Source organism: Rhinatrema bivittatum, chromosome 3, assembly GCF_901001135.1.
Source record: "Rhinatrema bivittatum chromosome 3, aRhiBiv1.1, whole genome shotgun sequence".
In the NCBI taxonomy this organism is placed as follows: domain Eukaryota; kingdom Metazoa; phylum Chordata; class Amphibia; order Gymnophiona; family Rhinatrematidae; genus Rhinatrema; species Rhinatrema bivittatum.
Window position 1 is genome coordinate 40,250,205 of NC_042617.1, and position 27,887 is coordinate 40,278,091.

The 27,887-nt window shown below is 45.7% G+C and overlaps 1 protein-coding gene across 4 annotated transcripts in view; it reads left to right on the top strand.

Moving 5' to 3' along the window:
* The window catches only part of RAB3GAP2 (RAB3 GTPase activating non-catalytic protein subunit 2), a 279,134-nt gene that overhangs the window by 89,813 nt on the left and 161,434 nt on the right, over positions 1-27,887 (top strand). For 3 of the 4 annotated variants that reach the window (XM_029593170.1, XM_029593169.1, XM_029593167.1), the window contains exons 8-10: positions 15,210-15,309; positions 21,073-21,171; positions 27,512-27,660. In XM_029593170.1, coding sequence (XP_029449030.1) covers positions 15,210-15,309; positions 21,073-21,171; positions 27,512-27,660 — 348 coding nt within the window. The remainder of the gene's footprint in view (positions 1-15,209; positions 15,310-21,072; positions 21,172-27,511; positions 27,661-27,887) is intronic. The other variant, XM_029593168.1, reaches the window with a different exon arrangement.

Genomic DNA, 27,887 nt, shown 5'->3' on the forward strand with positions numbered 1-27,887 from the left:
CTTGCAAACATATGACCAAAATACATCATCAACAAGTAATTTTTAACAACAAAAATTAAAGTATTAAATACAGTAATCAATATAATTCACCCAAATGTTGGTTTAAAGATGCTTCCTTTTCTTTCTGTTAGACCAGTCATCACATATGGGATTTCCCCCTTCGCAGCTGACGGACACACTTCTTTTATGACCTCACTTTGGGCTATAAGGAAGGTGTAGCCCAGAGCCCTAGCCATAACTCTTTGTCTCCAGCAACTGCGGATACGTGAAGAGGACATTAACTCCCAGAGCCTGGGTGCGGCCCAGGCCTAGTTTATTTCAAAATGTGTTTAGAGTGGATTACAAATCATGAACTTGCATAAAATCAAACATACAATAAAATTAATTAGGATCAGTGGGCTTACTTTATCTTGAAGAGTATGGTGTAACACCTTCACCTGTTTTCTAAAGGCTTTAATGTCTCTCTCTTTGTGCAAAACTAAAGGCAACAAATTCCATAGAATTGGTGCACAGTATAAAAAAGCTTGCGCACGAGTCATTTGCGGTCTAAAGTCTCTACCTGATGGTATCGCCAACATTTGTACCAGAGGAATAATGCGTTCGCCACAGGTCATATATTTGCAATTTGTCTGACAAGGAGCATGGAAACTCCCTATACAATAACTTGCGTACTAAAATCAGCACCTTGAACCATATCCGCAATTGGATAGTTGAGTCCTTGTTGCTCCTGGGGCAACAGACTCTAGGGATTGATTTTCCCGGTTGGAGTGTGCTTTCAGGGCCTACCCTGGTCGAGCTTCTGGCAGTGATCCCAGTAGCCTTAAAGGGGGGGGGGGGGGTCTGTGGAGCTTCCAGAGAACGGTTCCTGAACCTTGCAGGGACCTGGCAGCCCTTTAAAAAAAACAAAACACTGGGCCTGCAGTCTGCTCTCTCTCTTTCCCTGCTCTTCCCCCTTCCCTCCTCTCCCTTAAGTGAAGACACCAAAAAAAAATCTGCCCAGGGCAAGGAAGAAGAGAAACAGGAGGAAGCTCTGCCTGCCTTACCAGCTGGCATAGCTCTCCAGAGATGGTGAGTAGTGACTGTGCTGCTTCCTTAGGTAAGAAAAAGTTAGTTGCAGGCTTGCTGTAGTAGTAACGTAGTTAAGCTGTACCGCAGTAGTAATAACACTGCAGCATGACTGAGGGGGAGGGCACCAATAGAACAAGCTTGTTCTCTGTGGAGGAGGGGAAGCTGAACTCACTACGACAGCATCTTTTTTTTTTTTTCTTTTTCTTTTTTTCTTTGTTGTTTGCCTTACCATTCTTGGAGCAATGCAACCATGAACAAGGGTAGAAAATGTGCTGTTTGTGGAGCCAGGCAGGTCCCCAGCGTAGCGGGCTCCTTTTGCCTGGAATGTGAAGGAGAACCAAGCAGGGAATCTTAGGGTGAATATGGTAGCTCAGTCCCTTAATCTAGGGAGGAGCAATCGAAAGCAGAATCATTGATTGAGCCAGACAGTTACCATAAGTTGAAAGCAGCCCCAGACTGTCAGGGGATGGGAATACTGTTTTTCTCTTTGCCTGCATGACAGGGGGGACAGCCTCAGTATGGGTTATAGAGAGAGCTCAACCCCTCCAAAGGCACATGGGGCCATAGGGATCCCTTGCAGGGAACAATTGCCCCAGACTTCATTATGGCAATGCATAAAGCTTATTTAGCCATGTATGAACAGATAGATCCTAGCTCTCTTGATTTGCTGAGGGATAACCTGCATCTCTGAGGGGCAGTAGTCAAGAGGCCAAGGAAGAATTCAGAGCCTCCTCTTAGGGGCATTCAAACTCTCATACTTCCAAAGAAACAGCATAGTCTTGGGGAGAGTTGCTCCAGAGCTCCCTGGAGGATTCTCAGGAGGAAAGGGAGATTTCATCAGAGGAAAATGACTCCACCATAGTACTATTATTCTAGAAAGAGGAGCTGCCGGCCCTCATTTCAAGTGTAGTGGCTGCTTTAGGGATGTCAGTTACTCCCACTAAAGAGTCAGCTGAAGGGGGAATCCTATCCTCAGGGCATTAGAATGCCACAAAAAGTATTCCCCTTATACAGCGCCCTCAGGCAGATGGTCCTTACAGATTGGAATACCCCACAAAGGTGACCGAAAGGGGGAGAATGTTAAGTAAAATCTAATTCCTGCCTCTGGAGGAGAGGAACAGTCTTCTCAGAATTCCCCGTCTCGGTGCTTTAGTCTTGGCAGTTAAACACAAGCCCACCATTCCCATAGATGGGGGGTCAGCACTGAAGTACGCCCAAGACAAAATAGAGGTAATAAAAGCGGTGTGTCCTCTGGCTCTGTCATTTGTGGAGGGGGAAATTCCATATTGTTCTAACAGGACTCAAGGAAAAAAAATTATCAGGTAAGAATAATTTAATCTTTTACACACCAGCAAACCTGTTATATAGTTTTTAACCCTCAAACATTCAATTCTGGGAGATTACATGGGGCAATAACAAAAGAAATATTAGAAAAGTGTCAAAAAATCTACACACAAAAGGATACATATTGTGAGAGTTATATGGTGCAAAAACTGTGAGGCTTTTGTCTCCATATCTATTTATATACTGCTCTTTACTAATATGGCTCAAAGTGGTTTACAGCAAAGTCTCAAAATATATTAAAATGCATAATTCATATAATAATTAAAATATATTATAATAAAGAGTAGGACATGAAATCCCATATATACAGTTTGTAAAAAAACAAAAAAAAAACCCTCTCACAAAAGGGCATGACAAAAGAATCCTGAATGAGTTTTTTGAGGACTTTGGGGTTGCCCCATGTATATGCAGCTTTCTCTGAGAAGGGCGGGCACTAAACCTCAGGGTGGAATTAGCCTAAATTAATGAGACCTCTGTCCATATCCAGTCCATGTGATCTACCTCCCACTTCTACAAAGATTCCAAAAGACTAGGAGGATATGGATTACAGTGGGTTTTGATAGGATAAAGCCTAAGAATCAGAGACATTTCCCACAAAGGATACTTGCATGGCATTGGAAATAGATGATGCTACTGAAAAGGCAGTTGAAATGGTGGCAGAGTTGAACAAAAACACCCACTGTAAAAGAGGACCTAACGGTAGTGTCAAAAGTTTGCAAAAGTGCAGGAAGATCCTCCTGGTGGGAGACTCAAACATCAGACATATTGACTTAGGGGTACAATTAGAAGGAAGTAAGCAGGTCAGGTGCCCACTGAGGTCCTAGCCTGGCAAGGATGCTGTCAATATTCTTAGTATTACAGAAGCAGAAAGAAGGGAATGTGATGATATCATAGTTCACTTGGAAACCAGTGATCTGGCTAGAAATTAAGTTGGTGTAGTACAGGAGAAATTCAAGAAACTAAGGGAAGGACTTGGGGGCAGTAGGCAATGATCATAGCATTTTCTGAGGTTATATCTATTTATTATAGCAGCTTCAACAAATGGCTCAAAAATGGCGCAGAGAGAAGTATTTTGGATATATTAGGGGTTGGGGCCATATATGAAACAAAAGGTCATACTGTACAGCGTTCCTATTTCTTTCTGGCAGTGAAACTAAGATCCAAGGCAAGAGATTCAATTCATAGATAGATAAAGTGCTTAAACTAGATGATGAGGGTTTGGTGAATGAAAGCCAATTTGCATTTGGCTGTCAAATGAAATTAGTGGAGACAAACACCAAGTCGAACCAGTATAAGGCAATACAAATGGGTGATAAATCAAGAAGAAATATCTGTGGGGCTATGAGCACAATTGCTCATAGTCTATGTAATAAAATTCCAGACATAAACTCTGATGGCTGTTGCTGTCTTGGAGATATGGTTCAATGACTAGGAAGTGGCCATTTCAAGTTATAGTCTATTCAGGAAGGATAGGGAAGACAGAAAAGGGGGAGAAGTAGCTCTTTATGTAAATAGTATTAAAGCAATTGAAATGCAGGAGATTATGGAGAAAAGAGGGATTCTGTGGGACATCTTGGAAAGCAGGGCACTTTTTCATCTATACTGCAGTGATCTACTGACCCCCCCCAGTACTAGTGGAAGAGCTGGATAGAGATCTAATCAATGACATACATAAAATTGAAGTGGAAGGGGAGGTGGGATATTGTAATGTACCAGATGTGGATTACAGCATCCCATTTATAAAATCACTTAGAAATGGATTCCCTTCAAGGAATGCTCTCCAATGATGAGTAAATGAATGAAGATTCTACTAAATAAAAAATAGTGAAATATTTTGAATTTAGTGGGCATGCAGGATCGCAGGTAGCATGGGTTTACCAAAGAGAGATCGTATCAGAAAGATCTGATCAATATTTTGAATAAGTGACCAGAGAATTAGATCGATGCATGTGCTTAGATGTATGTGATATTGCAGAAGGAATAGGAGGAAAGGTTTTCCTTTTTGCAGATGGCACCAAGAACTGCAACAGAGTGTACCTCCCTGAAGGAGTAAGCTTAACAAGAGAGATAACCTAAGAAAACTCAAGGAATGGTCCAATATGTGGCAGTTAAGATTCAATGCAAAAAAGTGCAGAATTATGCATTTGGGTGAAGAAAACTGAGGGAGCAGTGCATGATAGTGGGTGAGATAAAAGCAGGTTGTAAATGCCAATTTATATTAAATTTAAACCAGAAATGAGACCTTGAGTGATAAAGTCTGATGATCTCAATGTAGAGAAAACAGTGTGATAAGGCAGTAGCCAGAATCAGAGAAATATTAGTATACATAGCCACCAGAAAAAAGGTGTAATGCCTCTGTACAGGTTGTTGGTGAGACCTTATCTAGAATATTGTGTCCCATTCTGGAGGCCACACCTCTAGAAAGGTGGGAGCACTCCAGAGAAAGGCTACCAATATGGTGCTGCCCATTTGTGAGATGAGACTTAGAGATATTAACATGCATACTTTAGAGAAGAGAGGGGGAGATATGATAGCATATTTAAATATCTTAAAAGTTTAAACAATGTGCAATAATGAAATATTTTTCAGAGGAAAGAATGCTCTAGAACAAGAGATCAGATATGAGGCTCCAAGGTGGGAGACTCAGGAGCAACATCAAAAAATATTTTTTCACATAAAGGGTGATAGATGCATGAAATGACCTCCCAGTGGAGATGATGGAGACATATGCACATAGTATCCCTAGTTTTCATGAAGTGAGAATTAGGTCAGGGACTGATTGGGGTCTGGTATTGTACCAGGAATGAAATTGGGCATTCTGTGGGTTTTTTGGGCCTCATCTGGTGTCATATTCTCTTTCTATGATTCAGCAAAATTTGGTGTTGTGAAATAAGCATATTCCTGCTTTTCATCTACTGTTCTCCCTGTGTCCATGCTCATGACAGGCAACATTTTTTTATGACTTTAACCAATAAAGATAGGCAAAATGGTTACCATAGATAAAGCACAGTTTTTGATCCCATGGGGTATCGTAAATGAGAAATGCAATGTGCTATAGCCAATTGCATTAATCATATGCCCCGAAGGATTTTTTTTTTAAATGGTAAAGTGCCGTTCTGATGGCGAAACCGAATGACGGTATACAAAACACGTTAAATAAATAAATAAATAAAATTCTCAAATGTGAGTTGGTTTTTTTTTTTAAAAGACAGTCCTTACTCACAGAATACACTCATCAACAAACATAATTTCATTATAAACGAATGAAATACTTCCCAGCAGTACTATTTCGGTACCACTATGCTTTCATCAAAGGGAAAATATTTAGCTGATGTTACTTCATTTCTCCTAGGACAAGCAGGATGGTAGTCCCCTCACATGGGTGACATCATCAGATGGAACCTGGCATGGAAATCTTCTGTCAAAGTTTCTAGAACTTTGACTAGACACATTGAGCATGCCAGCGTCCACGTGGGATCCCCCTTCAGACTCTTCTTTTCCGTGGAGCTGTTTACCTTGCAGGTTTTTGAAGTTCTGCTCTTTCTTGGTACTTTTTTCGGTACTTTTCTGTTCCGGGTCCCCCTTCACCCATCGGTGCTTCAGGATGGTATGAGTAAGCTTTTTGTACCTTCTTTGCAGTTGACTCCCGACTCTGCCGATTTTGGTATCCGCCGGTCATAGACCACTCTCTGGCTGGTTTTTTTTTTTGTGTTTTTTTTTTTTTTTAGTGTCATTGGGTTTTCGTAGATGTCCCGAGTGTCCATGGACAATGTCTATCATTACGTCTGCATCCTCTACCTGGGGGCATCACACGACGTCCGGGAGTGTCGTCTTTGTGACCAAATGACCCCAAGGGTCATCGGACTCGGCTTGATAAAATGAAAAAACTCTTTGGGTCTAAAAAATCTGACCCTTCAACTCTGCCATCGGGCACCTCTACTCCCAAGGACTGTGGGAAACCAATGAAGATGCTTCCCTCAGTGCCCCTCCCCTTCTGGTGTCCTCACGTGAGCGCGGGGCTGGAGATAGGCTTTCTTCAGTGTCGTTGTGCTCCAGGACCTCAGGATCATCTCCATCCTCTGCGCCGGAGAAAGTCCAGGCCGAGCACCTTGGGAAACCTCGGAGGATCAACTTGGTGGGGGTATGGTATTTATGTCCGGGAGGGTATTGAGTCCAACAGGATAAAGATCATACAAGAGACTAAATGCTCAGTAGAATCTATATGGGTAGAAATCCCATGTGTGTTGGGTAAGAGTATAGTGATAGGAGTATACTACCGTCCACCTGGACAAAATGGTCAGACAGATGATGAATGCTAAGAGAAATCAGGGAAGCTAACCAATTTGGCAGTGCAGTAATAATGGGAAATTTCAATTACCCCAATATTGACTGGGTAAATGTAACATTAGGACTTGCTAGAGACTTAAAGTTCCTGGATGTAATAAATAACTGCTTCATGGAGCAATTGGTTCAGGAACTAACAAGAGAGGGAGCTATTTTAGATTTAATTCTTAGTGGAACACAGGATTTCGTGAGAGAGGTAACGGTGGTGGGGCCATTTGGCAACAGTGATCATAACATGATCAAATTTAAACTAATAACTGGAAGGGGGACAATAAGTAAATCTGCAGCTCTAACACTAAACTTTCAAAAGGGAACCTTTGATAAAATGAGGAAAATAGAAAAAAACTGACAGGTGTAGCTGCAAAGGTTAAAAGTGTTCAACAGGCATGGACATTGTTTAAAAATACAATCCTAGAGGTGCAGTCCATATGTATTCCACACATTAAGAAAGGTGGAAGGAAGGCAAAACGGTTACCGTCATGGTCAAAAGGTGAGGTGAAAGAGTATTTTAGCCAAACAAACATCCTTCAAAAATTGGAAGAAGGATCAATCTGAAGAAAATAGGAAAAAACATAAGCATTGTCAAGTTAAGTGTAAAACATTGATAAGACAGGCAAATAGAGAATTTGAAATGAAGACGGCTATAGAGGCAAAAACTCATAATAAAAACGTTTAAAAATATATCCGAATCAAGAAACCTGTGAGGGAGTCGGTTGGACCATTAGATGACCGAGGGGTTAAAGGGGCTCTTAGGGAAAATAAGGCCATAACAGAAAGACTAAATGAATTCTTTGCTTCTGTGTTTACTAATGAGGATGTTGGGGAGATACCAGTTCTGGAGATGGTTTTCAAGGGTGATGAGTCAGACGAACTGAATGAAATCACTGTGAACCTGGAAGATGTAGTAGGCCAGATTGACAAACTAAAGAGTAACAAATCACCTGGACCAAATGATATGCATCCTAGGGTACTGAAGGAACTAAAAAATGAAATTACTGATCTATTAACTAAAATTTGTAACCTATCATTAAAATCATCCATTGTACCTGAAGACTGAAAGGTGGCCAATGTAACCCCTATATTTAAAAAAGGCTCTGGGGCGATCCGCGTAACTATAGACCAGTGAGCCTGACTTCAGTGCCGGGAAAAATAGTGGAAACTATTCTCAAGATCAAAATCCTAGAGCATATAGAAAGACATGGTTTAATGGAACATAGTCAATATGGATTTACCCTAGGGAAGTGTTGCCTAACATCTGCTTCATTTTTTTGAAGGGGTTAATAAACATGTGGATAAACCAGTAGATGCAGTGTATTTGGATTTTCAGAAGGCGTTTGACAAAGTCCCTCATGAAAGGCTTCTAAGAAAACTAAAAAGTCATGGGATAGGAGGCGATGCCCTTTCGTGGATTACAAACTGGTTAAAATACAGGAATCTGAGAGTAGGATTAAATGGTCAATTTTCTCAGTGGAAAAGGGTAAACAGTGGAGTGCCTCAGGGATCTGTACTTGGACCTGTGCTTTTCAATATATATATAAATGATCTGGAAAGGAATACGACGAGTGAGGTTATCAAATTTGCGGATGATACAAAATTATTCAGAGTAGTTCATTCACAAGCGGATGGTGATATATTACAGGAGGACCTTGCAAGACTGGAAGATTGAAATGGCAGATGAAATTTAATGTGGACAAGTGCAAGGTGTTACATATAGCGAAAAATAACCCTTGCTGTAGTTACACCATGTTAGTTTCCATATTAGGAGCTACGACCCAGGAAAAAGATCTAGGCATCATAGTGGATAATACTTTAAAATCGTCGGCTCAGTGTGCTGAAGCAGTCAAAAAAGCAAACAATGTTAAGAATTATTAGGAAGGGAATGGTTAATAAAACGGAAAATGTCATAATGCCTCTATATCGCTCCATGGTGAGACCGCACCATGAATATTGTGTCCTGGTGGGAAATTCTCCCCAACCTGGAGTGGGGGGTTCCCTTTCAGACCCCTCCATGCCAGGTTGTGCTCACTACGGATGCTTCCACCCTGGGTTGAGGAGTGCATGTGGATGGCCTCTGCACACAAGGTCTCTGGCCTAGGAGGCTTCATGCCAGATCAACTTCCTGGAACTTCGGGTGATCAGATATGCGCTCTGGGTGTTCCAGGATCACTTATCCAGTTGAGTGGTCCTGTTGCAGACATACAGGCCTATCCTGTAAAGTGCGGCCGCGTTTACCCTGCTCCTAAGCCGTTTTTAACTTCGTTTTCGGCCGCGTTAGCCCTTCCTGCGATCCCGAATCCCCTTTAACCTACTCCTACCGCGTCCTAAATTCCCTGGGCAACCCCTTCCGCCCGCGGCATGCATATTGCATGCAAACGAGCGAATTAGCGCGATATTGCATGCAAACGAGCGAATTAGCTATTCACCTAGCATCCCGTAACCCGCGCCCCGACTAACGCTACCTTTCCCTGCCGTTTTGTCGCGCGTTTAACCTGCAAACTTACCGCCTACCTTGACCCAGGTGGTAGAGGCATGGGTAAGGGTAGGTGGAAAGCTTTCCCCCAGCCCCCGCTCACCTGCCCCCGCCGCGATCATGGGTGCCGGTCTCCGTGGCAGCCCCAGGCCTCTCCCCTGCTCCCGAAGCCAAAAAAAAAAAAAAAGCGAAAAAAAACGTTGCAGCCCCCCTCCGATGTCCGGACTGGGGCTGCCACGGAGACTGCAACGGCAAAGCGACTTTTCAGTGTCCCCCCTCCTCTCGGAGCAGGGCGCGAAAAGCCGCCTTGCTCCGGGAGGAGGGGGGACACTGACAGCGGCGAAGCAACGGCGAAGACAGCGGCGAAGCGACTTTTCAGTGTCCCCCCTCCTCTCGGAGCAGGGCGCGAAAAGCCGCCTTGCTCCGGGAGGAGGGGGGACACTGACAACGGCGAAGACAGCGGCGAAGCGACTTTTCAGTGTCCCCCCTCCTCTCGGAGCAGGGCGCGAAAAGCCGCCTTGCTCCGGGAGGAGGGGGGACACTGACAACGGCGAAGACAGCGACGAAGCGACTTTTCAGTGTCCCCCCTCCTCTCGGAGCAGGGCGCGAAAAGCCGCCTTGCTCCGAGAGGAGGGGGGACACTGACAGCGGCGAAGCAACAGCGGCCAATTGCACGCTTTCCCCGTGCAGGCGGCCATCTTTGTCTTCATCGGGAGGAGCTACGATCGCATGTGTTCCTGATGATGGCTTCAGAAAAGTAAGTTGCTTCGCCGCTGTCAGTGTCCCCCCTCCTCTCGGAGCAAGGCGGCTTTTCGCGCCCTGCTCCGAGAGGAGGGGGGACACTGAAAAGTCGCTTCGCCGCTGTCTTCGCCGTTGCTTCGCCGCTGTCAGTGTCCCCCCTCCTCCCGGAGCAAGGCGGCTTTTCGCGCCCTGCTCCGAGAGGAGGGGGGACACTGAAAAGTCGCTTCGCCGCTGTCTTCGCCGTTGTCAGTGTCCCCCCCTCCTCCCGGAGCAAGGCGGCTTTTCGCGCCCTGCTCTGAGAGGAGGGGGGACACTGAAAAGTCGCTTCGCCGCTGTCTTCGTCGTTGCTTCGCCGCTGTCAGTGTCCCCCCTCCTCTCGGAGCAAGGCGGCTTTTCACGCCCTGCTCCGAGAGGAGGGGGGACACTGAAAAGTCGTTTCGCTGCTGTCTTCGCCGTTGTCAGTGTCCCCCCTCCTCCCGGAGCAAGGCAGCTTTTCGCGCCCTGCTCCGAGAGGAGGGGGGGACACTGAAAAGTCGCTTCGCCGCTGTCTTCGCCGTTGTCAGTGTCCCCCCTCCTCCCGGAGCAAGGCGGCTTTTCCGCCCTGCTCCGAGAGGAGGGGGGACACTGAAAAGTTGTTTTGCTGTTTCTCCGCCGCTGTCTTCTGGCTTCGCCGGTGTCCGGGCTGAGGGAAAGCTTCGTCGCTGTCAGTGTCCCCCCTCCTCCCAGAGCAAGGCGGCTTTTCGCACCCTGCTCCGAGAGGAGGGGGGACACTGACAAGTCGTTTCGCCGTTGCTTCTGTGCTGTCGCCGCCGTTGCTTCCTGGTATCTGTCATTTCAAATGACATTTGAAATGACAGATACCAGCGTGGCGTGAAGCCTTAGGCCCGCGCACCCAGGATCCTGTATAGGCGCTCTATTTGGTATCCTGGTTGCGCGGGCCTAAGGCTTTTCGGACGCGGCTTACATTTACATATAATTAGGCTTCAGGATCGAGCGGTAGGTGAGCTGCACTGTGCGGGCGGTAACCGCGGGTGCCGTAGGCACTAACGCAGCTCTTCCTACCGCTCGGTACTGGATCACCAACAGGCAGGGAGGAACCAGATCGCTCCTCCTCTGCCAGGAGGAGGCTGTTCAAATTTGGTCCTGGGCCCAGTACCATGGAATTCTGTTCCAGGCTATGTACGTAGCAGGATCAGAGAATGTGGTGGCGGATCGCTTGAGTCGAACATTCCACACCCACGAGTGGTCCCTGGACCAGGCGGTGGCGAACCACCTTTTCCGCCTCTGGGAGTGACCAGACAAAGATCTCTTTGCTTCCACCTACAACAACAAAGTAAGCAATTTCTGCTCCCTTCACTGGGGAACCAGAAGACTAGCCTCAGATGCCTTTGCCCACCATTGGGACAAGGGCCTTCTGTATGCATATCCTACGCTTCCAGTGGTGTTGAAGACTCTCCTGAACCTCTGGCAAGAAGGGGGGGTGCTATAATTCTCGTGGCCCCTCCGGTGGCTGAGACAGGTTTGGTTCCCAATCCTTTGGGACCTCTCCATCAGGGAACTGATCAGTCTAGGGACCTCCCCCGACCTGATCACACAGAATTGAGGCAGGCTGCGCCGTCCAAAACTCCGGGCACTCTCTCTGACGGCCCGGATGGTGAGAGGTTAGTCCTGTGCTCCCTTGACCTCTCTGAGGACGTGTCTCGGGTCATGGTAGCTTCTCAAAAACCATCCACCAGGAAATCATATATTTTGAAGTGGAGGAGGTTCTCCATTTGGTGTGAGAGTCATGGCTTGGATCCATTCTCTTGTCCTACTCCCAGGTTGTTGGACCACTTACTATCTCTTTCTGATGCTGGTCTGAAAACCAACTCTGTCAGAGTGCACCTCAGTGCTATCGGAGCCTACTACCATGAGGTGGATGGTTTGCCGATTTCTATGCATTCTGTGGTGAGCCGGTTCATGTGGGATTTGTTTCAGCTGAAACTTCCTATACAGTCTACTGTTGTGTCCTGGGATCTTATCGTGGTTCTGGTTTGTCTCATGCGAGATCCATTTGAGCCACTGCTTCCTGCGAGTTGAAGTACCTGACATGGAAGGTTATCTTCTTGATTGCAGTTACTTCGGCACACAGAGTCAGCCAACTAATTCTGCTTGAAATTCACCATTGCTACATTCTTCAAATAATCTTTCTACTCCCAGTACCTCAGTTTTTTCTTATTCTAAACTAATTTACTAGTCACCATCCACTGCATTATTTCCTTCACATATATTTGCAAGAACTCAGTTGGATCTTTCATAGTTCAATCAACAGGAATCCAAAACTGAAGATCATCATAGATATATGCTATTACCTCTAATCTAGTAAATAGGTCAGCCAGAGGATGTAAATAAATATTAAAAAGTAGTGGAGAAAGACATGATCCTTGTGGTTCTCCAGTTAACTGCATAGGTCAATTAATACTAAAATGAGAAGACACTCCATGAAATCATAGCCAGCAGATTTAAAACAAATTGTCAAAAATATTTTTCACTCTATGAACATCAAGCTGTGAAATATGTTGCCCGAGGACATGGTCAAGGCAACTATCATACTGGGGCTTAAAATAGGTTTGGACAAATTCCTGGAGGAAAAGTCCATAAAACATTAGCCATGTAGACTAAAGAAAGCTATTGCTATCCCTGGAAGGGAGTAACAAAAATAGATTTATTTTTTGGATCTGCTGGGTACTTTTGATCCGCACTGGACATTGTTGGATACAGGATGCTGAGCTCAATGGACCTTGGTCTGACCCAGCATTCTAGACCTGTAATGAGGAAATAGCATGCACTGAGAGTATATCCTAATTGGCTCAAAGTGTGCTTGCTGTATTTAGCTCAAGGGCAGAGTTGCACACAGTATTGGATTTAAGTGGCATATGCTCGCATTTCCCCACTGGCACTGTTCCCCTCTCATTGTACCATATGTGAGGCCTTTCTAGAGATGCTACAAGATAGACTTTGCTAGAGAACATTGGTATTTTTAGATATCAGTAGAATGAATCAAACAATCTATAAAATGAAAAGTACTAAGTTTTTTAAGCTGGAATTGTGCAAAGAAAAGAATGGCATTTGGAGATAAGAATATAAGATATGCCATACTGGGTCAGACCATGTGTCCATCAAGCCCAGCATTCGGTTTCCAGCAGTAGCCAATCCAAGTCTTAAGTACCTGGCAAGTACCCAGACATTAAGTAAATCTCAAGCTACTATTGCTTATTAATTAATAGCAGTTTATGGATTTTTCCTCTAGGAGCTTATCCAAACCTTTTTTTGTGTAAACAATTTTTATTATCCAAACCTTTTTTAAACCCAGTTACACTAACTGCTGTAACCACATCCTCTGGCACTGAATTCCAGAGCTTAACTATGCGCTGAGTGAAAACATTTTCTTTGATTTGTTTTAAATGCTAACTTTATGGAGTACCCCCTAGTCCTTCTATTTGAGAGAGTAAATAACTGATTTATATTAATCTGTAGCCCCAGGCACAATACAGTTCCTCTGCCTTAGTATGGCGCATTCAACTGAAGTGCTCCATTTTGGAGGAGAGTAATTTGGAGAGCATGAAATACCCGAATGCATAATGAGAACATGAAGTCTTAGCATAGTTTTTTCAAGGCACATAAACCTTATAGAAGATCTCCACTAGGACTTATGTGGCATAGCAGTCCCCTCTGTGCCAGTTTTGAATTGACTGTTTCTAGGCATAGAAAAATTAATCTATCAGTATAATCCTCTGTATACAGCACTCCATTGCCAATTTCCATATAAAAATGAGGTAGCTGTACAGATTTTTTATGCACATTAGTACACTGGACTTCTGGAGTTCAGTATAGACTTTGCATTTGGTCTTACAGGGTCATTCATCAAAATGCATTATGGCGTTAACGCACGTGATAACGCTTTAACGTATGCGATAATAATGCTGTCGCGCTGTGTGGATGCAGATTTCGGGAAAGGGTGGGATAAGTGAGGAGTTTGGGTGGGCATTATTAAAATGAGGGACAATATTGCATCGTGTGATAGCATAACGCGTGCTATTGCACGGTTTTAACACCGGAAATAAGTATACCTTTTTTCCTGGCGTTAAGCTGTGCGATATGCCCAAAATGGCCGTAACACAATTCACGATAAATTTTTAGAATTGGTTTTCGGCCATTTCTGGGCTTGAGAGGGGAGAAGTGATGAGGTGTTGGTTTAAGGGCCAGTTTTGCATGTAAAGTGAGATGTACGAACAACACAATACACTTTCATGAAGATTAACATCATTTGGAGTGAGGAAAGATGAAATTTTGTACTATGTTATTTCACCCTAGCTTGATGGTACCCTGTAGAGTCCTTCAAGCTAGGGCGAGAGAACATAGTAGAAATGCCATCTTTGTGAGACTTTACTCACTCCAAATGACCTCAGTTCTTCACCGAGGTGTACTGTACTGTTCGTACATCTCACTCTGCATGAAAAACTGGCCCTTAAACTCTAAACCACCACCAACACCTCACCTTGAGCTATTAGATGGCCCTCCTATAGAGATATAAATACTTTACTACTATGAAGGTCTTGTAGATAGTCTGTCTGTCTGTCTCTCTCTCTCTTCCCCCCCCCCCCCCCCCCCCCAAGATGCAAAATAGGGATTATCGCGGGACGCAAAAGCTTTATCACACCAAGCAATACTACCGATGTGAAGCGTTATGTTATCGCATGGTGCGGTAATTCTACAACTACCCTAAACGCCCCTTTTTCTTATTGAGGGCGTTATCCATACATTAATAACGCATTTTGATGAATCTAGGGGTTAGAATGGTGATGTGTTTTTAATAAGTATAGGACAGAATTTAACAGAGAGAAAAGTGACCCATCTGCTTACTACCTCTTGCAGCTATCAGTATCAGGACTCATTTGGGCCAGCCCTGATAGTATAGGTAGACCTTGGTGAATGCCTCATACTGATTGTGTCTCTACATGTCTATTTGTGCCAGTGTTGGCATTGCACCAGATTTTTTTCTTACATTGCAGAGCTTGTTAAATGAGATGCGTTATGGCATTTACTTCCGCCTGGTAATTCACCCTGGTGGGATGTGCAATAATTGTCTAAGCTAATTAGTTAAAATATTTGAGATTCTAGCTTCTGGGTGTACATACACAGAGAGAAAAGAAATTTTAAATTAGCATGAAAGTGGTGACTGGTATTCTTTCTGTTTATACAGCATGAAGAGTTGAGCATTCTGTATCCAGCTGCGCTTGTGACCATTGATGGTTTCAGCCTGTTTCAGTCCCTCCGTGCTTGTCGAAACCAGGTGGCAAGAGGTATGTTTCAAAGAATGACTGTATGACTATTGTAATATTGAAATGGACTTGTGATCCTCTTAAGTCACTGTTCTCTCTGGATAGATAGTAAATTTAGTGTGTCTACATCATATGAGGAAAATTATTTGATAATCACTTGTATATTTCAGTTAAGATTTTATATTACATATTTGTATAGTGGGATTTTATTAGTTTTTTTGGCCTGGCAGTTTTCTTCTGCTTCTGCTTCCAGCCTCTATTGGGCTATGGTGCCCTATGCCTTCATTTGCAGCTAACTGTTTTGGTTTTTTTGCCCTCTATCTAATAACATTCTCCACCCCCCACCAAACCACCACCACCTATCCTAGCCACTGCAGTGCATCTTGAGTCTGGCCAGTTGGTGTCACCATTGAGTTATGCTGAGACTTCCTTTCTGCTTTCTCCACTCAGGGGCTGTAAATGCCACATCTGTAGCATCACCAATCCTGGTCAGCCCAGGAGACACAAGATCTGACCTGAGAATCAAAACCAGGTCTTCTGCATGACACATGAAGCACAACTTCTGAGCCACTGGGCCAGCCCTTTTGTACATTTAAGACATTCTTTAATATATTATAATTAGCTATTTTTAATGGGCAATATCATCTTTATAGGTTTGAGGTACAACTAGTCTAAAATAGGAGGGGATTATGCCATTGTACAGTTTGTTAGTGCATCATCATTGCGAAAATAAACCCCGCCCCAAACAAGTTAAATCTGATTTCTTACGGTAATTGAAAGATAATGAGAGAGGTTATAGCTCCATTTTTGACATCGCTTGCTAATCTTTCTTTGACTGAAGGCCACTTGCAAACAGTTTGGAGACGTGTTACCACAAAAACTCCGTGCAGCACACTTGAATCTCTTAAAAAGCCGAGCTTGCATACCGCTGCCGATTAGAGGCAGGAAATAGCTGAAACGCCGCCAGTAGAGAAAGCTGCTTGTCTCCAAACTGTTTGCAAAACTTAGATTTTTTTCTTATAGAAAATATGGGATTTTGCTGAAATTATTTCCAACAACGATTCATCTTTCCCCTGAGGAAGGAAGATTCTTTTATCTTCTGAAGCATTGCAATGTCAGGAGTCTAACATTTAAACATTGTGGGAACATCTCTCAATCAGCATCCTATTTACTTTTTGAAGTCAACTTTAAAGATAAGTGTTGTCCAAATTATATAAATGATCTTTTTACGTCCATAAACATTTTTTCAAGAAAAAAGGAGATTAAAGTGTTTGGGGTACACTTTTACTGAGAGGAGGACCCTCACTAAAGTAAGAATGACTGATTAAAAATATAGGCACTTGAATGGGCAAAATTGCAACCTAGCATGATATGCCTATCAATGTCTTGGTATGATGGTCATTCTTTTATGAATTCACATTGATAGGTAATTTCATGTATACACATCTATCTTTTCAAGTGAGATCTATATAGGTTTTGAGTATAGATATTCTTACACTTCTGGGTTTCATTGTTTAGAGTACTACTGATGCTGTACTGTGAGGCTTGATGGTGGTCAGGATTCCTTATTAGAATTGTTGGATGTGTCAGCTGCGTTCGACACGTTAGATCATAATATTCTGGTTAACCATTTGAAATCACTTGGCATTGGTGGTCGTCCATTAAAATGGTTTGTGTCATATCTTAATGACAGATTTCAACAAATTACTATTGGGAAACACTCTTCAAGCTGGATCAAAGTTTCTACTGGGGTTCTGCAAGGCTCTCCCCTTCGCTTACCTTATTTAACATTTATCTAATTCCATTGTGTAAACTTTTGGCAGGCCTTTGGATTTTTTTTTTTTTTCCATATATGCAGACGACATTCAATTTTTAGTTCCTATAAAGGGTACAGATGCCTCTGCGATCTGAAATTCTATCTGGAGGCAATTCAATTTGGATGTCTCATAATCGATTGGTTTTGAATTTTTCAAAATCAGAGATATTGTTTCTGTCTAGAACCAAAGATGTCCCCGCAAAGCTTGAGGTTTCTTTAAAAGGTCACACAAAATTTCATCAGGGGTGAGACATCTCGGAGTTATGTTAGACACTAGGCGCTCCATGTATGCCCATATTAGACAAATTATCCGATCTGGATTTTATAGGATCTGTATGTTGAAGAGAGTAAAACCCCTGTTAGAACCCCCAGATTTTAGACTTGTTGTCCAATCTTTGTTTCTGGCATATTTAGGCTATTGTAGCTCCCTTTTGCTTGGCCTTTCTGATTCTACAACACGCCAATTGCAGCTCCTACAAAACTCAGCAGTTTGTTTACCTTCTGGAAACATGATGTTTGACCATATTAACTCCGGTCCTTGCTAAATTACATTGGCTTCCTATTTCTTTGAGAATTGAATATAAAATTCTCATGCTCATCCATAAAGTAATTAATCAAGTAAACACTTCATGGCTCTGTGCAGCCTTAAGAATGTATATCCCCTCGCATTCATTACATTCGCAGAATAAAGGGTTGCAGGAAATTCAGTCAATAAAAACAACGCATATAGGTAAGATCAGAGACCGAACCTTTTCCATAGGTGGTCCTATCCTATGGAATAATATGCCAGAATCATTGAGAGGTGAATTATTTACTCCCAAATTTAAGAAAAGCTTAAAAGACCTGGCTATTTCAGAGTTCCCTGTACGTACCAGGATCAGTCCAGACCATGGGTTATGTCCCCCTTCCAGCAGATGGAGTCGGAGCAAAAACTGAGAGGGCGGTCTCTCATAACTGGTGCGCCCTCTGTAAACCTTCAGTATTTCTCTGACTCCAGCAGATGGTAGTTGCACCTTCGGTTCCCCAGTTCATTTAGAGGATAGTTTACAGAATTTCTTTATTCTTTGTTTTCCTCTAATTCTTTCCTTGGATGGATCATAGTTATAAAGTTTATTAAAAAAAAAAAAAGCAGCCTGTGTTCAGCTTCTCTGGAGACTTGCAGGCAGAATTTTGTTTTCAGGGACAGATCTGTCTTGTACAATTCCGTCTTATGTTGTTCTGTTGTTTTTGGGGTAAGTGTTTACTTATTTCTTACAGCCAGTATTTCAGCTGCCTTAGGGGTAAATGTTGGTGTTCCAACCTCTCCCCCACGACCCCCTGCTGCCCTGAGATGCTGTTTCTTCCTCGGGGCAGCCTAACAGTTGCAGAGACACGCCATTCCTTTGACTGAACGGGTTTTTTAGATTTTTATGCTTGAATTTTAAGTTTGTAAACTGCATTGATGTGTTATGATTTTGCGGTAAATAAATTTATTTATTTTTATATACCGTCATTCGGTTCAGCCATCATAACGGTTTACAAAGTCAAACAAAAACAGATAAATTATACATAGTTACAAAAAAGTAACAAGGGGGGGGGGGGAATGGAAGGAAGGGGAAGATGGTGGGGTGAAAAAGGGAGGAAAAGGGAAAAAAGGGAAGTAACAGTAATAGTATTAATTTATCATAAAGGAGGGATTCTATCATTACTTCTTATAAGTTCCGAATTGTAATGAATATGGTTGATGCTAGTTGTAGATACTTTTTCTTTCGTGCCTGGGTTTGGTTGGTTGAGTTGATTGTAGATGGATTGTTGGATAGAGATGATCATTAATGTAGACTGTATTGAAAAAGGAAAGTTTTTAGATCTTTCTTGAACTTTTTGATATTAAATAAATAGAAAAATAAAATAAATAGTATGCCCATTTCTGGAGGCCTTACCTTCTGAAGGATATAGATAGTGATGAACCAGAGAAGGGCTACCAAAATGGTGAGATCCCTGTGAGACGAGACTTAAGGATCTAAATATGTATAGAGTAGAGGCTAAATGGAGATGATATTACATAAACGTTCAAATACCTGAAAACTATAAATAATGCACAAGAAGAAACCCTTTTTCAATTGAAAGGAATTCTCAAACTTCTTTTTGAGGCTCCAAGGGATGGGCAACTCGGGTTCTTGAGGGCCACCTATCATGTGAGAGAACTGCATACAGTTTGGGAGTCTTCATGAGGATCTCTCTTGTATATTCATTAGGGATCTCCTGAAAACCTGACCAGTTGATGGCTCTTGAAGACTACAGTTGCTCAGCCCTGAGGTAGACTCGGGAGCAACATCTGGAAATATTTTTTCATGGAAAGGGTGGTGGGTGCATAGAATACCACCCTGGAATAGGTGATGGAGGCTAAAACAGTAACAGATGTTAAGAATGCAAAAAATTAGCAACAGTGGAACATGACCTAGTGGCGTGTATTTAAGGTGCCATACTTGAATGATTCAATGACAAATTCTGGGACTGCTAGAATGAGCAACGAAATGGATAATACAAAATGTTGAGTCTGCAGAAACACTGGCAACCAAGCAGCTATTTCTTTCTGTCCGGCATCTGCAATGATAGAACGAGCAACTGGGTCTGCCTGGTAAGCCAGAAGTGCAATAATATCTAGAAATCCTAGCAGAAATACAGGTTGTCACACATATAGAAACAGAAGTGATGGCAGAAAAGGACCTAATGGCCCACCCAGTCTGCCCAGCAAGCTCCCATAGTTATCAGTTTCCCAAACATATCAGTTAGACTACCAAGGTCAGGGCTCTTGTTGGTTACTTTTTGAGTTCAATTTCCTTTTGCCCCCTGCTGTTGAAGCAGAGAGCAATATTGGAGTTGCATGTTAAGGGTAGTAACTGCCGCATCAAGCAAGTTACCCCCATGCTGATTTGTTTTCCCAGACTGTACAGTTCAGTGTCCGTGTTGGTTGTTGTCTGAATCCAATTCCTCTTTTCCCCCTGCTGTTGAAGCAGTGAGCAATGATAGAGTTGCATCAACAGTATGAAGGCTTATTTGTTAAGGGTAGTATCCACCACACCAGCAAGTTACCCCCATGCCTCTTATTCCCCTACCCCTTGCCTATCAGGATCCATAGTGTTTATCCCATGCCCTTTTGAAATCTTGCACTGTTTTTGTCTTCACCAACTCCTCTGGAAGTGCATTCCAGGCATCCACCACCTTCTCCATCAAGAAATATTTCCTGATATTGATTCTGAGTCGTCCTCCCTGGAGTTTCATTTCGTGACCCCTAGTTCTATTGGTTTCTTTCCAGCGGAAAAGGTTTATTGTTGATTGGGCATCATTAAAACCTTTCAAGTATCTGAAGGTCTGTATCATATCTCCTCTAATTCTCCTCCTCACCAGAGTATACACATTTAGGCCCTTCAACCTCTCCTCATAAGTCATTTGATGGAGACCTCCCACCATTTTGGTCGCCCTTCTCTGCACCGGCTCCATTACATTACCTGGTCTGTCGGTAGGCTATGCAGGGGACCTTGGAAGTTAAATGTTCGGGCAGCAACTAGATTAGTATTGGTAGCTATTTAGATTATTACAAAGCTTTGTGGATAGATATGAGAAGGGAAGGGAGGGGGTGCTAGTGTGAACTAAATAGGGGGTCTTGTATGCTTATCTACCCAGGACTGTAAAATACAAAGGAGGAAGACAGCAAAAGCTGTCCAGGATTAGAAGTGATATCTTACAAATGGTAATGCTATATGACTTAGCTCTATGTTGGGGTATGCTTTAGCAGTTTGTACAGGAATAAATGAGCAGTCTGGGTGGACCAATTAATCTTTTTCTGTCATCATTTACAGTGTTAATATATATTCTTGACTTGTTTGCAGAACTTTTGAAAATGTAATGATATAGATTTTAGCTTTCTAAGTAATCCATAAATGTTTGTGTTTTTGCCATTGTTTTGATTGATATTAAAATATGGGAAGCTACAGCATCTGGCAACGAGAGCATCCAGCCGCCGCCTCTGGCGTACAAGAAGTGGGGCCTCCTGGATGTTGATACTATTGTTGACCATGCTAGCGTTGGTAAGTAGTGTTGTGTCTCTCTACAAATAGAAAGGGCCAGATTGGAGTAGAGGGCAATAATATTTGAAAGGCGTTTCCTTAACAATAGTATAATGAAAATATTTGCTAATACAGAGATGAAAAAATGCAGAAGATGTAGTAAGGAGAAGCAAGGCTTATATGTAGAACTTTCTTTTATTCAACAGTTGATGAAGCTTGGAAGCCTGACTTCCTCCTCCTCACTGTAATGTCAGTAGTCACAGTCCATGGGAGGAGGGAGATGCAGGCATCGCTTTCTAGTGATGCCTTGCTAGAGAAGCAATCTGAACAGATGGTTACAAAAGGAGCTCCTTCAAAGTTGTTACTGACCTGTGATGCTTGAACTGGGGTTCCATGCAAGTCCCTGTTTATGACCCTTGGTCGCTGGAATTAGATTGCTTTAGAGCCCAAGTTCACAGCCGTACTTTCCTGGAACAAGTGTTTCTTGAGAATCCATGTTTCCCTGTACGTACCAGGATCAGTCCAGGACACCTGGGTTGTGACTCCGCACCAGTAGATGGAGACAGACTAAAACTTGTGGGTGGAGCCATATATGCCCCTGTGCCAGTCACAGCCCCTCAGTCTTACTCTGTCTCCAGTAGATGGTGCAGGTTTGGTCACAGCCCTGGTTCCCTGGGGTTTTTTTCTTATAGTCAGGGTTCTTTGGTTAGTTAGTTTGTCTTACTGTTAAAAGCTATTTTCTGTTCTATTTGGATTCCCGCTGGTCCTGCCTCCCAGGGGGGTTTTGAAAGTCCTGAGGGGACCATCCCCCCCTGGTTGAGGCCGCTGCTAGGGTCGAGGACCCGCCTTTTGCAGTAGCAGCGTCGGGGGTGACACCGGGGAGCCCGGTTCACTCACCCCTGCTGGAACACAGGCCTCAGGACCGAGGACAGCGGCAGTAGTTAAAAAAAAAAAAAAAAAAAAAAGTTTTGGCTGCTTTTATTTTGCTGCGGCTCCTGTTTCCTTTTAGTGCCGGCTCTCCGTTCCTTCGGGGGGGGGGGCTGTTGGTGCGCTTCCGCTGCGATTATTTTAATTTAATTGCTTTTATTATTTTTTTCCTCCTTCTGATTTGTGCGGCTCGTGGCATGCCGAGAGGCTCGGCTTGCTGCTCCTGCGGCTCTGCGCGCGCGCGGCTCTCTAGAGACGGAGTTTGCTCCGTCTGCGTCTCTGGCGGCGAGGGTTCGTCGGGGGGGCGCTCCGGGGGTCCGGGCTAGGGCGCCGCGATTGCCGGCGCGCGAATCGGCCGTCGCTGCAGGCCCGGGGGACCCTTTCCCGCTCAGCGCGGGAGTGGCGGCCATTTTAGCAACAGGCCGGGAAGCCACGAGGGAGGCAGCAGGAGATGGTGGCTTGCCTCCCGCGCTTTCTTCACAACGGCGACCCGCCGGGGGTGCCCCGGGGGAGCGGGGTCTCCCGCGCATTCCGGATCCGGGGAGTCCGTCTCCGGGTCTTCCTACTCCTCAGATTTCGCGTTTTTATTGCGAACGATTTTAAAATGCAAACGCCGCAGTAAAGCCAGGAAGACAGGTGTGGCGAAGGGATCTGGTAGATCCACCAGATCCCGGAAGAGGAAATCTATCACGGCCCCTGATGGGGTCGCCATACGATGAAGCCGTCCCTTGCGGGGTGTTCCGCAGGACACGGACTCAAGCTCTTCCTCTCAGAGAGAGGATGACCCGGCCGAAGAGCCTCTGGAGGGGGCTGATGGGGCGCCGGATGAAGGGCCGGCTCAGCCAGCGGCGGGAAAAGGAAATCCTGCCATCGAGGGGGACGACCCCAAGGTGGTTCGCTTGTTCCGTAGGGAGGAACTGTCCCCGCTTATCCCGGCTATACTCCAGGAGCTGGGGGTGGAAGCGCCTGCGGTGGTGCCCAGACAGGGGGCTAATATGGACCCAGTTCTCCTGGGTCTCACGGGGCCCGCAGTGGTTTTTCCATTCATCTTTACGGCCTCGGACATCCTGTCTCGGGAGTGGGACACTCCGGAGCTGGGTCTCAAGGTGAGCAAGGCCATGGATAAACTTTACCCGTTGCCTGAGGAGGCGCTGGAACTGCTCCGTCTGCCGAAAGTGGATTCGGCGGTGTCCGCCGTAACGAAGCAGTCGACGATTCCTGTTATGGGAGCCACGGCTCTCAAAGATATCCAGGACAGGAAGCTGGAGGTACAACTAAAGAAAATTTTTGAGGTGTCTGCTTTAGGGGTCCGTGCAGCCATTTGTAGTAATTTCGCTATGCGGGCCAGCTTACGCTGGGCGCAGACTCTGCAGGCCAACGCAGGTCTCTCGGAAGGGGAGGCCAGGCAAGCTGATCAGCTTGAGGCGGCGATTGCTTATAGTGCTGATGCGCTCCATGATCTCCTTCGTACTTCGGCTAGATCTATGGTTTCGGCGGTGTCGGCTCGTCTGCTCCTCTGGCTTCGTAACTGGGCAGCGGACGGTTCATCCAAGGCTCATTTAGGGGCCCTGCCGTTCAAAGGAAAGTTGTTGTTTGGCAAGGAATTGGATGAGTTGATGTTGTCCCTCGGTGAGAATAGGGCGTTCAGGCTGCCGGAGGACCGGTCTAGATCTCGGTCTTCTTTCTCGGGCCGTTCCCGCTTCCGCGGCGGCAGGAGATCCCGTCCGCAGAGGGCCGCTGGCTCTTCTTACCGTTCGGGACCCTCACGGTCGTCCTCTTGGTCCCAGTCCTTTCGATGGAAAGGATTCGGTCGGCAGGAGCCCCGGGAGGCGCGGGTCCAAAATCCTCCCAATGAGATGCGGCCGGTCCATCCCTCGCAGCAGCTGCGGTCGTTCGTCCCAAACGTGGGAGCTCGGCTGCAGTTGTTGGCCGAGGAATGGGCCAAAATAACGTCGGACCAGTGGGTTCTCGACGTGATAAGTCACGGTTACGCGTTAGATTTTGCACGGATCCCATTCGACAAGTTTCTGGTGTCGCCATGCAAGTGCCCCAAAAAGCGCGCAGTGGTAAAGGCTACCCTCCAACGCCTGCAATCCTTAGGGGCAATTTCCCCCGTGCCCATAGGGCAGCAGGGCTTCGGCCGTTACTCCATTTACTTCATCGTGCCAAAGAAGGACGGCACCGCAAGACCTATCTTGGATCTGAAAGGTGTACACAGATGCTTTCGCATTCCACGCTTCAAAATGGAGACTATTCGGTCGGTAATTCCTCAGTCCGGCCCGGCGAATTCCTGGCATCCTTGGATCTCACGGAGGCGTACCTTCACATCGGCATCCAGCCGTCTTACCATCGATTCCTCAGGTTCTGTATCCTGGGCCGACATTATCAGTTCCGAGCCCTTCCCTTCGGCCTGGCCACGGCTCCCTGGACATTCACCAAGGTGATGGTGGTGGTCGCTGCTCAGCTCCGGAGGGAGGGGTTGATGGTACACCCCTACTTGGACGATTGGCTGATTCGAGCCAAATCCGAGACTCAGTGCCGGCAGGCAGTCAACAGGGTTCTCGCTCTCTTGCGATCCCTGGGATGGGTGGTGAACCTCAGCAAGAGCCACCTAGTTCCCACTCAGTCTCTGGAGTACCTGGGGGCTCTGTTCGATACCAGGAAGGGCAAAGTGTTCCTGTCCATGGACAGAGTTCGCAAGCTTCAGTGTCAGGTACGCCGATTGTTGTCACTGTGGTTTCCACGGGTCTCCGATTATCTGACTGTTTTGGGTTCTATGGCTTCAACTCTAGCGTTGGTCCCTTGGGCTTTTGCTCATCTGCGCCCTTTGCAATCAGCGTTGCTTTCCCGTTGGAAGCCGGTGTCGGAGGAGTTTCATCTGCCACTTCCGCTTACGGACCAGGCACGGGACAGCCTCCTCTGGTGGCTAGAAGCAGACCACTTGACTTGCGGAGTGTCTCTCCTGGTGCCCAACTGGACGGTGGTAACCACGGATGCCAGTCTCTCCGGCTGGGGAGCAGTCTGCCTAGTCAGGTCGGTACAGGGCAGGTGGCCCTCGTCCCAGACTCAGTGGTCCATCAATCGTCTGGAGACCCGGGCAGTGCGTCTGGCTCTACAGTCCTTTCTGCCGCTGATACGGGGAAAGGCGGTTCGGGTGTTGTCGGACAATGCCACCACCGTATCCTACATCAATCGCCAAGGGGGAACAAGGAGTCCTGTCGTGGCAGAGGAGGCGCAGCTCTTGCTAGCTTGGGCAGAGCGCAATCTCAGCGGCCTAGCGGCGTCTCACATTGCCGGAGTCGACAACGTTCAGGCGGATTTTCTCAGCCGTCATCATCTGGATCCCGGAGAGTGGGAGCTGGCGCCGGAGGCTTTTCAGCTGATCTGCCAAAAGTGGGGGACGCCTCATATGGACCTCATGGCTACCTGGCAGAATGCCAAGGCGCCCAGGTTTTACAGCCATTGGAGAGAGAGAGAGGGGCCGAAGGCGTCGACGCGTTGGTCCTTCCGTGGCCGACGAATGTCCTGCTGTACGTGTTCCCTCCTTGGCCGATGATCGGCAAGATTCTTCGGCGCATCGAATTACATCCGGCAAGTGTAATCTTGGTAGCGCCAGAATGGCCGCGGCGACCGTGGTTCGCAGACCTCATCCAGTTGTCGATAGAGTCTCCCCTTCGCTTCCAGGGGTTTCCGGGCCTCCTCCGTCAAGGCCCCGTTTGTTCGGCGGATGCGGATCACTTCTGTCTTGCGGCATGGCTTTTGAGAGGCAGCGCTTGAAGAGGAAAGGTTATTCGGATGGGGTAGTCGCTACGTTGTTGCGGGCCAGAAAGTCGTCTACCTCTATGACTTATGTTCGCGTCTGGGTAGTCTTCGAATGGTGCGCAGAGCGCAATGTGGAGAGTACAGGTGGCGGCTCTTGGCTGTCTGAGGGGCAAGGGGCACAGGGGTTCCCTGGCCTTGCATTCGGATGTTGCGCGTTTTCTCAGGGGGGCTAAACATCTTCGTCCTCCATTGCGCCATCCCTGTCCGTCATGGAATCTCAACTGGGTACTCTCCGCGTTGTGCTCGTCTCCTTTCGAGCCCATTAAACGGGCAACGCTCAAGGATCTTACGTTAATGGTAGTTTTCCTTGTCGCTATTGCATCGGCGCGTCGCGTCTCAGAGTTGCAGGCTCTGTCCTGTAGGGAGCCGTTCCTTCGGATCTCGGATTCTGGAATCTCTTTGCGGACGGTCCCTTCTTTCTTGCCCAAGGTGGTTTCGGCCTTCCACGTGAATCAGTCCATTGAGCTTCCAGCTTTTCCCATTCACGATGCGTCGCTGCCACAGATGCAGGAGTTGCGGAAGTTGGATGTCTGGAGGGCAGTCCTCTAGAGGTCACCAATCCGTTCCGGGTTACGGATCATCTTTTTGTTTTGTTCTCAGGCCCAAAGCGTGGGGGTCCGGCTTCCCGGGCTACGATTGCACGCTGGCTCAAGGAGGCCATTGGTTCGGCGTACATAGTATGAGGAAAGTCTGTGCCGCAGGGTCTCCGAGCACATTCTACTCGTGCTCACGCTGCTTCCTGGGCAGAGGCTTCTCAGGTGTCGCCCCAGGAGATTTGCAGGGCGGCTACTTGGAAGTCGTTGCATACCTTTACACGTCATTACCGGCTGGATGTTCAAGACACTGCTGGGGGTTTTGGAGAGAGGGTACTCCGTGCGGGACTCTCTGCTTCCCACCCTCGGTAAGTTAGCTCTGGTACATCCCAGGTGTCCTGGACTGATCCTGGTACGTACAGGGAAAGGAAAATTAGTTTCTTACCTGATAATTTTCGTTCCTGTAGTACCAAGGATCAGTCCAGGATCCCGCCCCAGCTGCTCTGAAGAATCGGAGAGTCCGCTCGTTGAGTTATTCGGTTGCTGTTTTCAAGGGGTTTTGGACATGGCTCCCGTTGGGGATGGGTTTTGTAGTTAGTTTACCTGTCCTATGCTACTTTGACATTACGTAAGACTGAGGGGCTGTGACTGGCACAGGGGCATATATGGCTCCACCCACAAGTTTTAGTCTGTCTCCATCTACTGGTGCGGAGTCACAACCCAGGTGTCCTGGACTGATCCTTGGTACTACAGGAACGAAAATTATCAGGTAAGAAACTAATTTTCCTTTATGGCAATGGGTTGCTGAAGTTTAGGGTTCTTTTGGGAACTCTGGATTATGTTACCAAATTGCTGGAGCTTAGCTTCTTTCAGAGTCCATGTTCACAGCCCTGAGTCATTAAATCTTGGGATCTTTGAGAGCCTTGATCCATTGTTCTAACCAGAAGAGAGAATGGGGTTTATTTTATAGGGAACAACAATCTAATGATCAGTCCTGGTAATAGATTTACTGTAATTAAAATGTAATTTATTGTTTCATCGCTTTGCAGTAAAATATCTTCTTATTTTTGCTCTTTTAGGTATCATGGCTCTATCACCTTTCGATCAGATGAAGACTGCCTCTGTTCTAGGAGGATATAATGCAGCTATAAAAAGTAGCCCTCCAGCCATGTCTCAGTACATTACTGTTGGAGCCAATCCTTTTACTGGCTTCTTTTATGCCCTTGAGGTAGGCAAAATAGTATTGCTTACTTAATGAATGGTCTAACACGCTGTTTGATAACGAGTTGAATAAAACATTCTGACTCTTACTCTTATTACCCATTCACTGATGAACACAGACAGCCCCAGTCTCTGTGCCAGGGGATAGGGGATAGGGTGACTAGCCAGAACAAAATCTGATTTTACTTCGTGGAGATTTGGGGTTTGTTTTTTTTTTTGGTTTGTTTGTTTTAC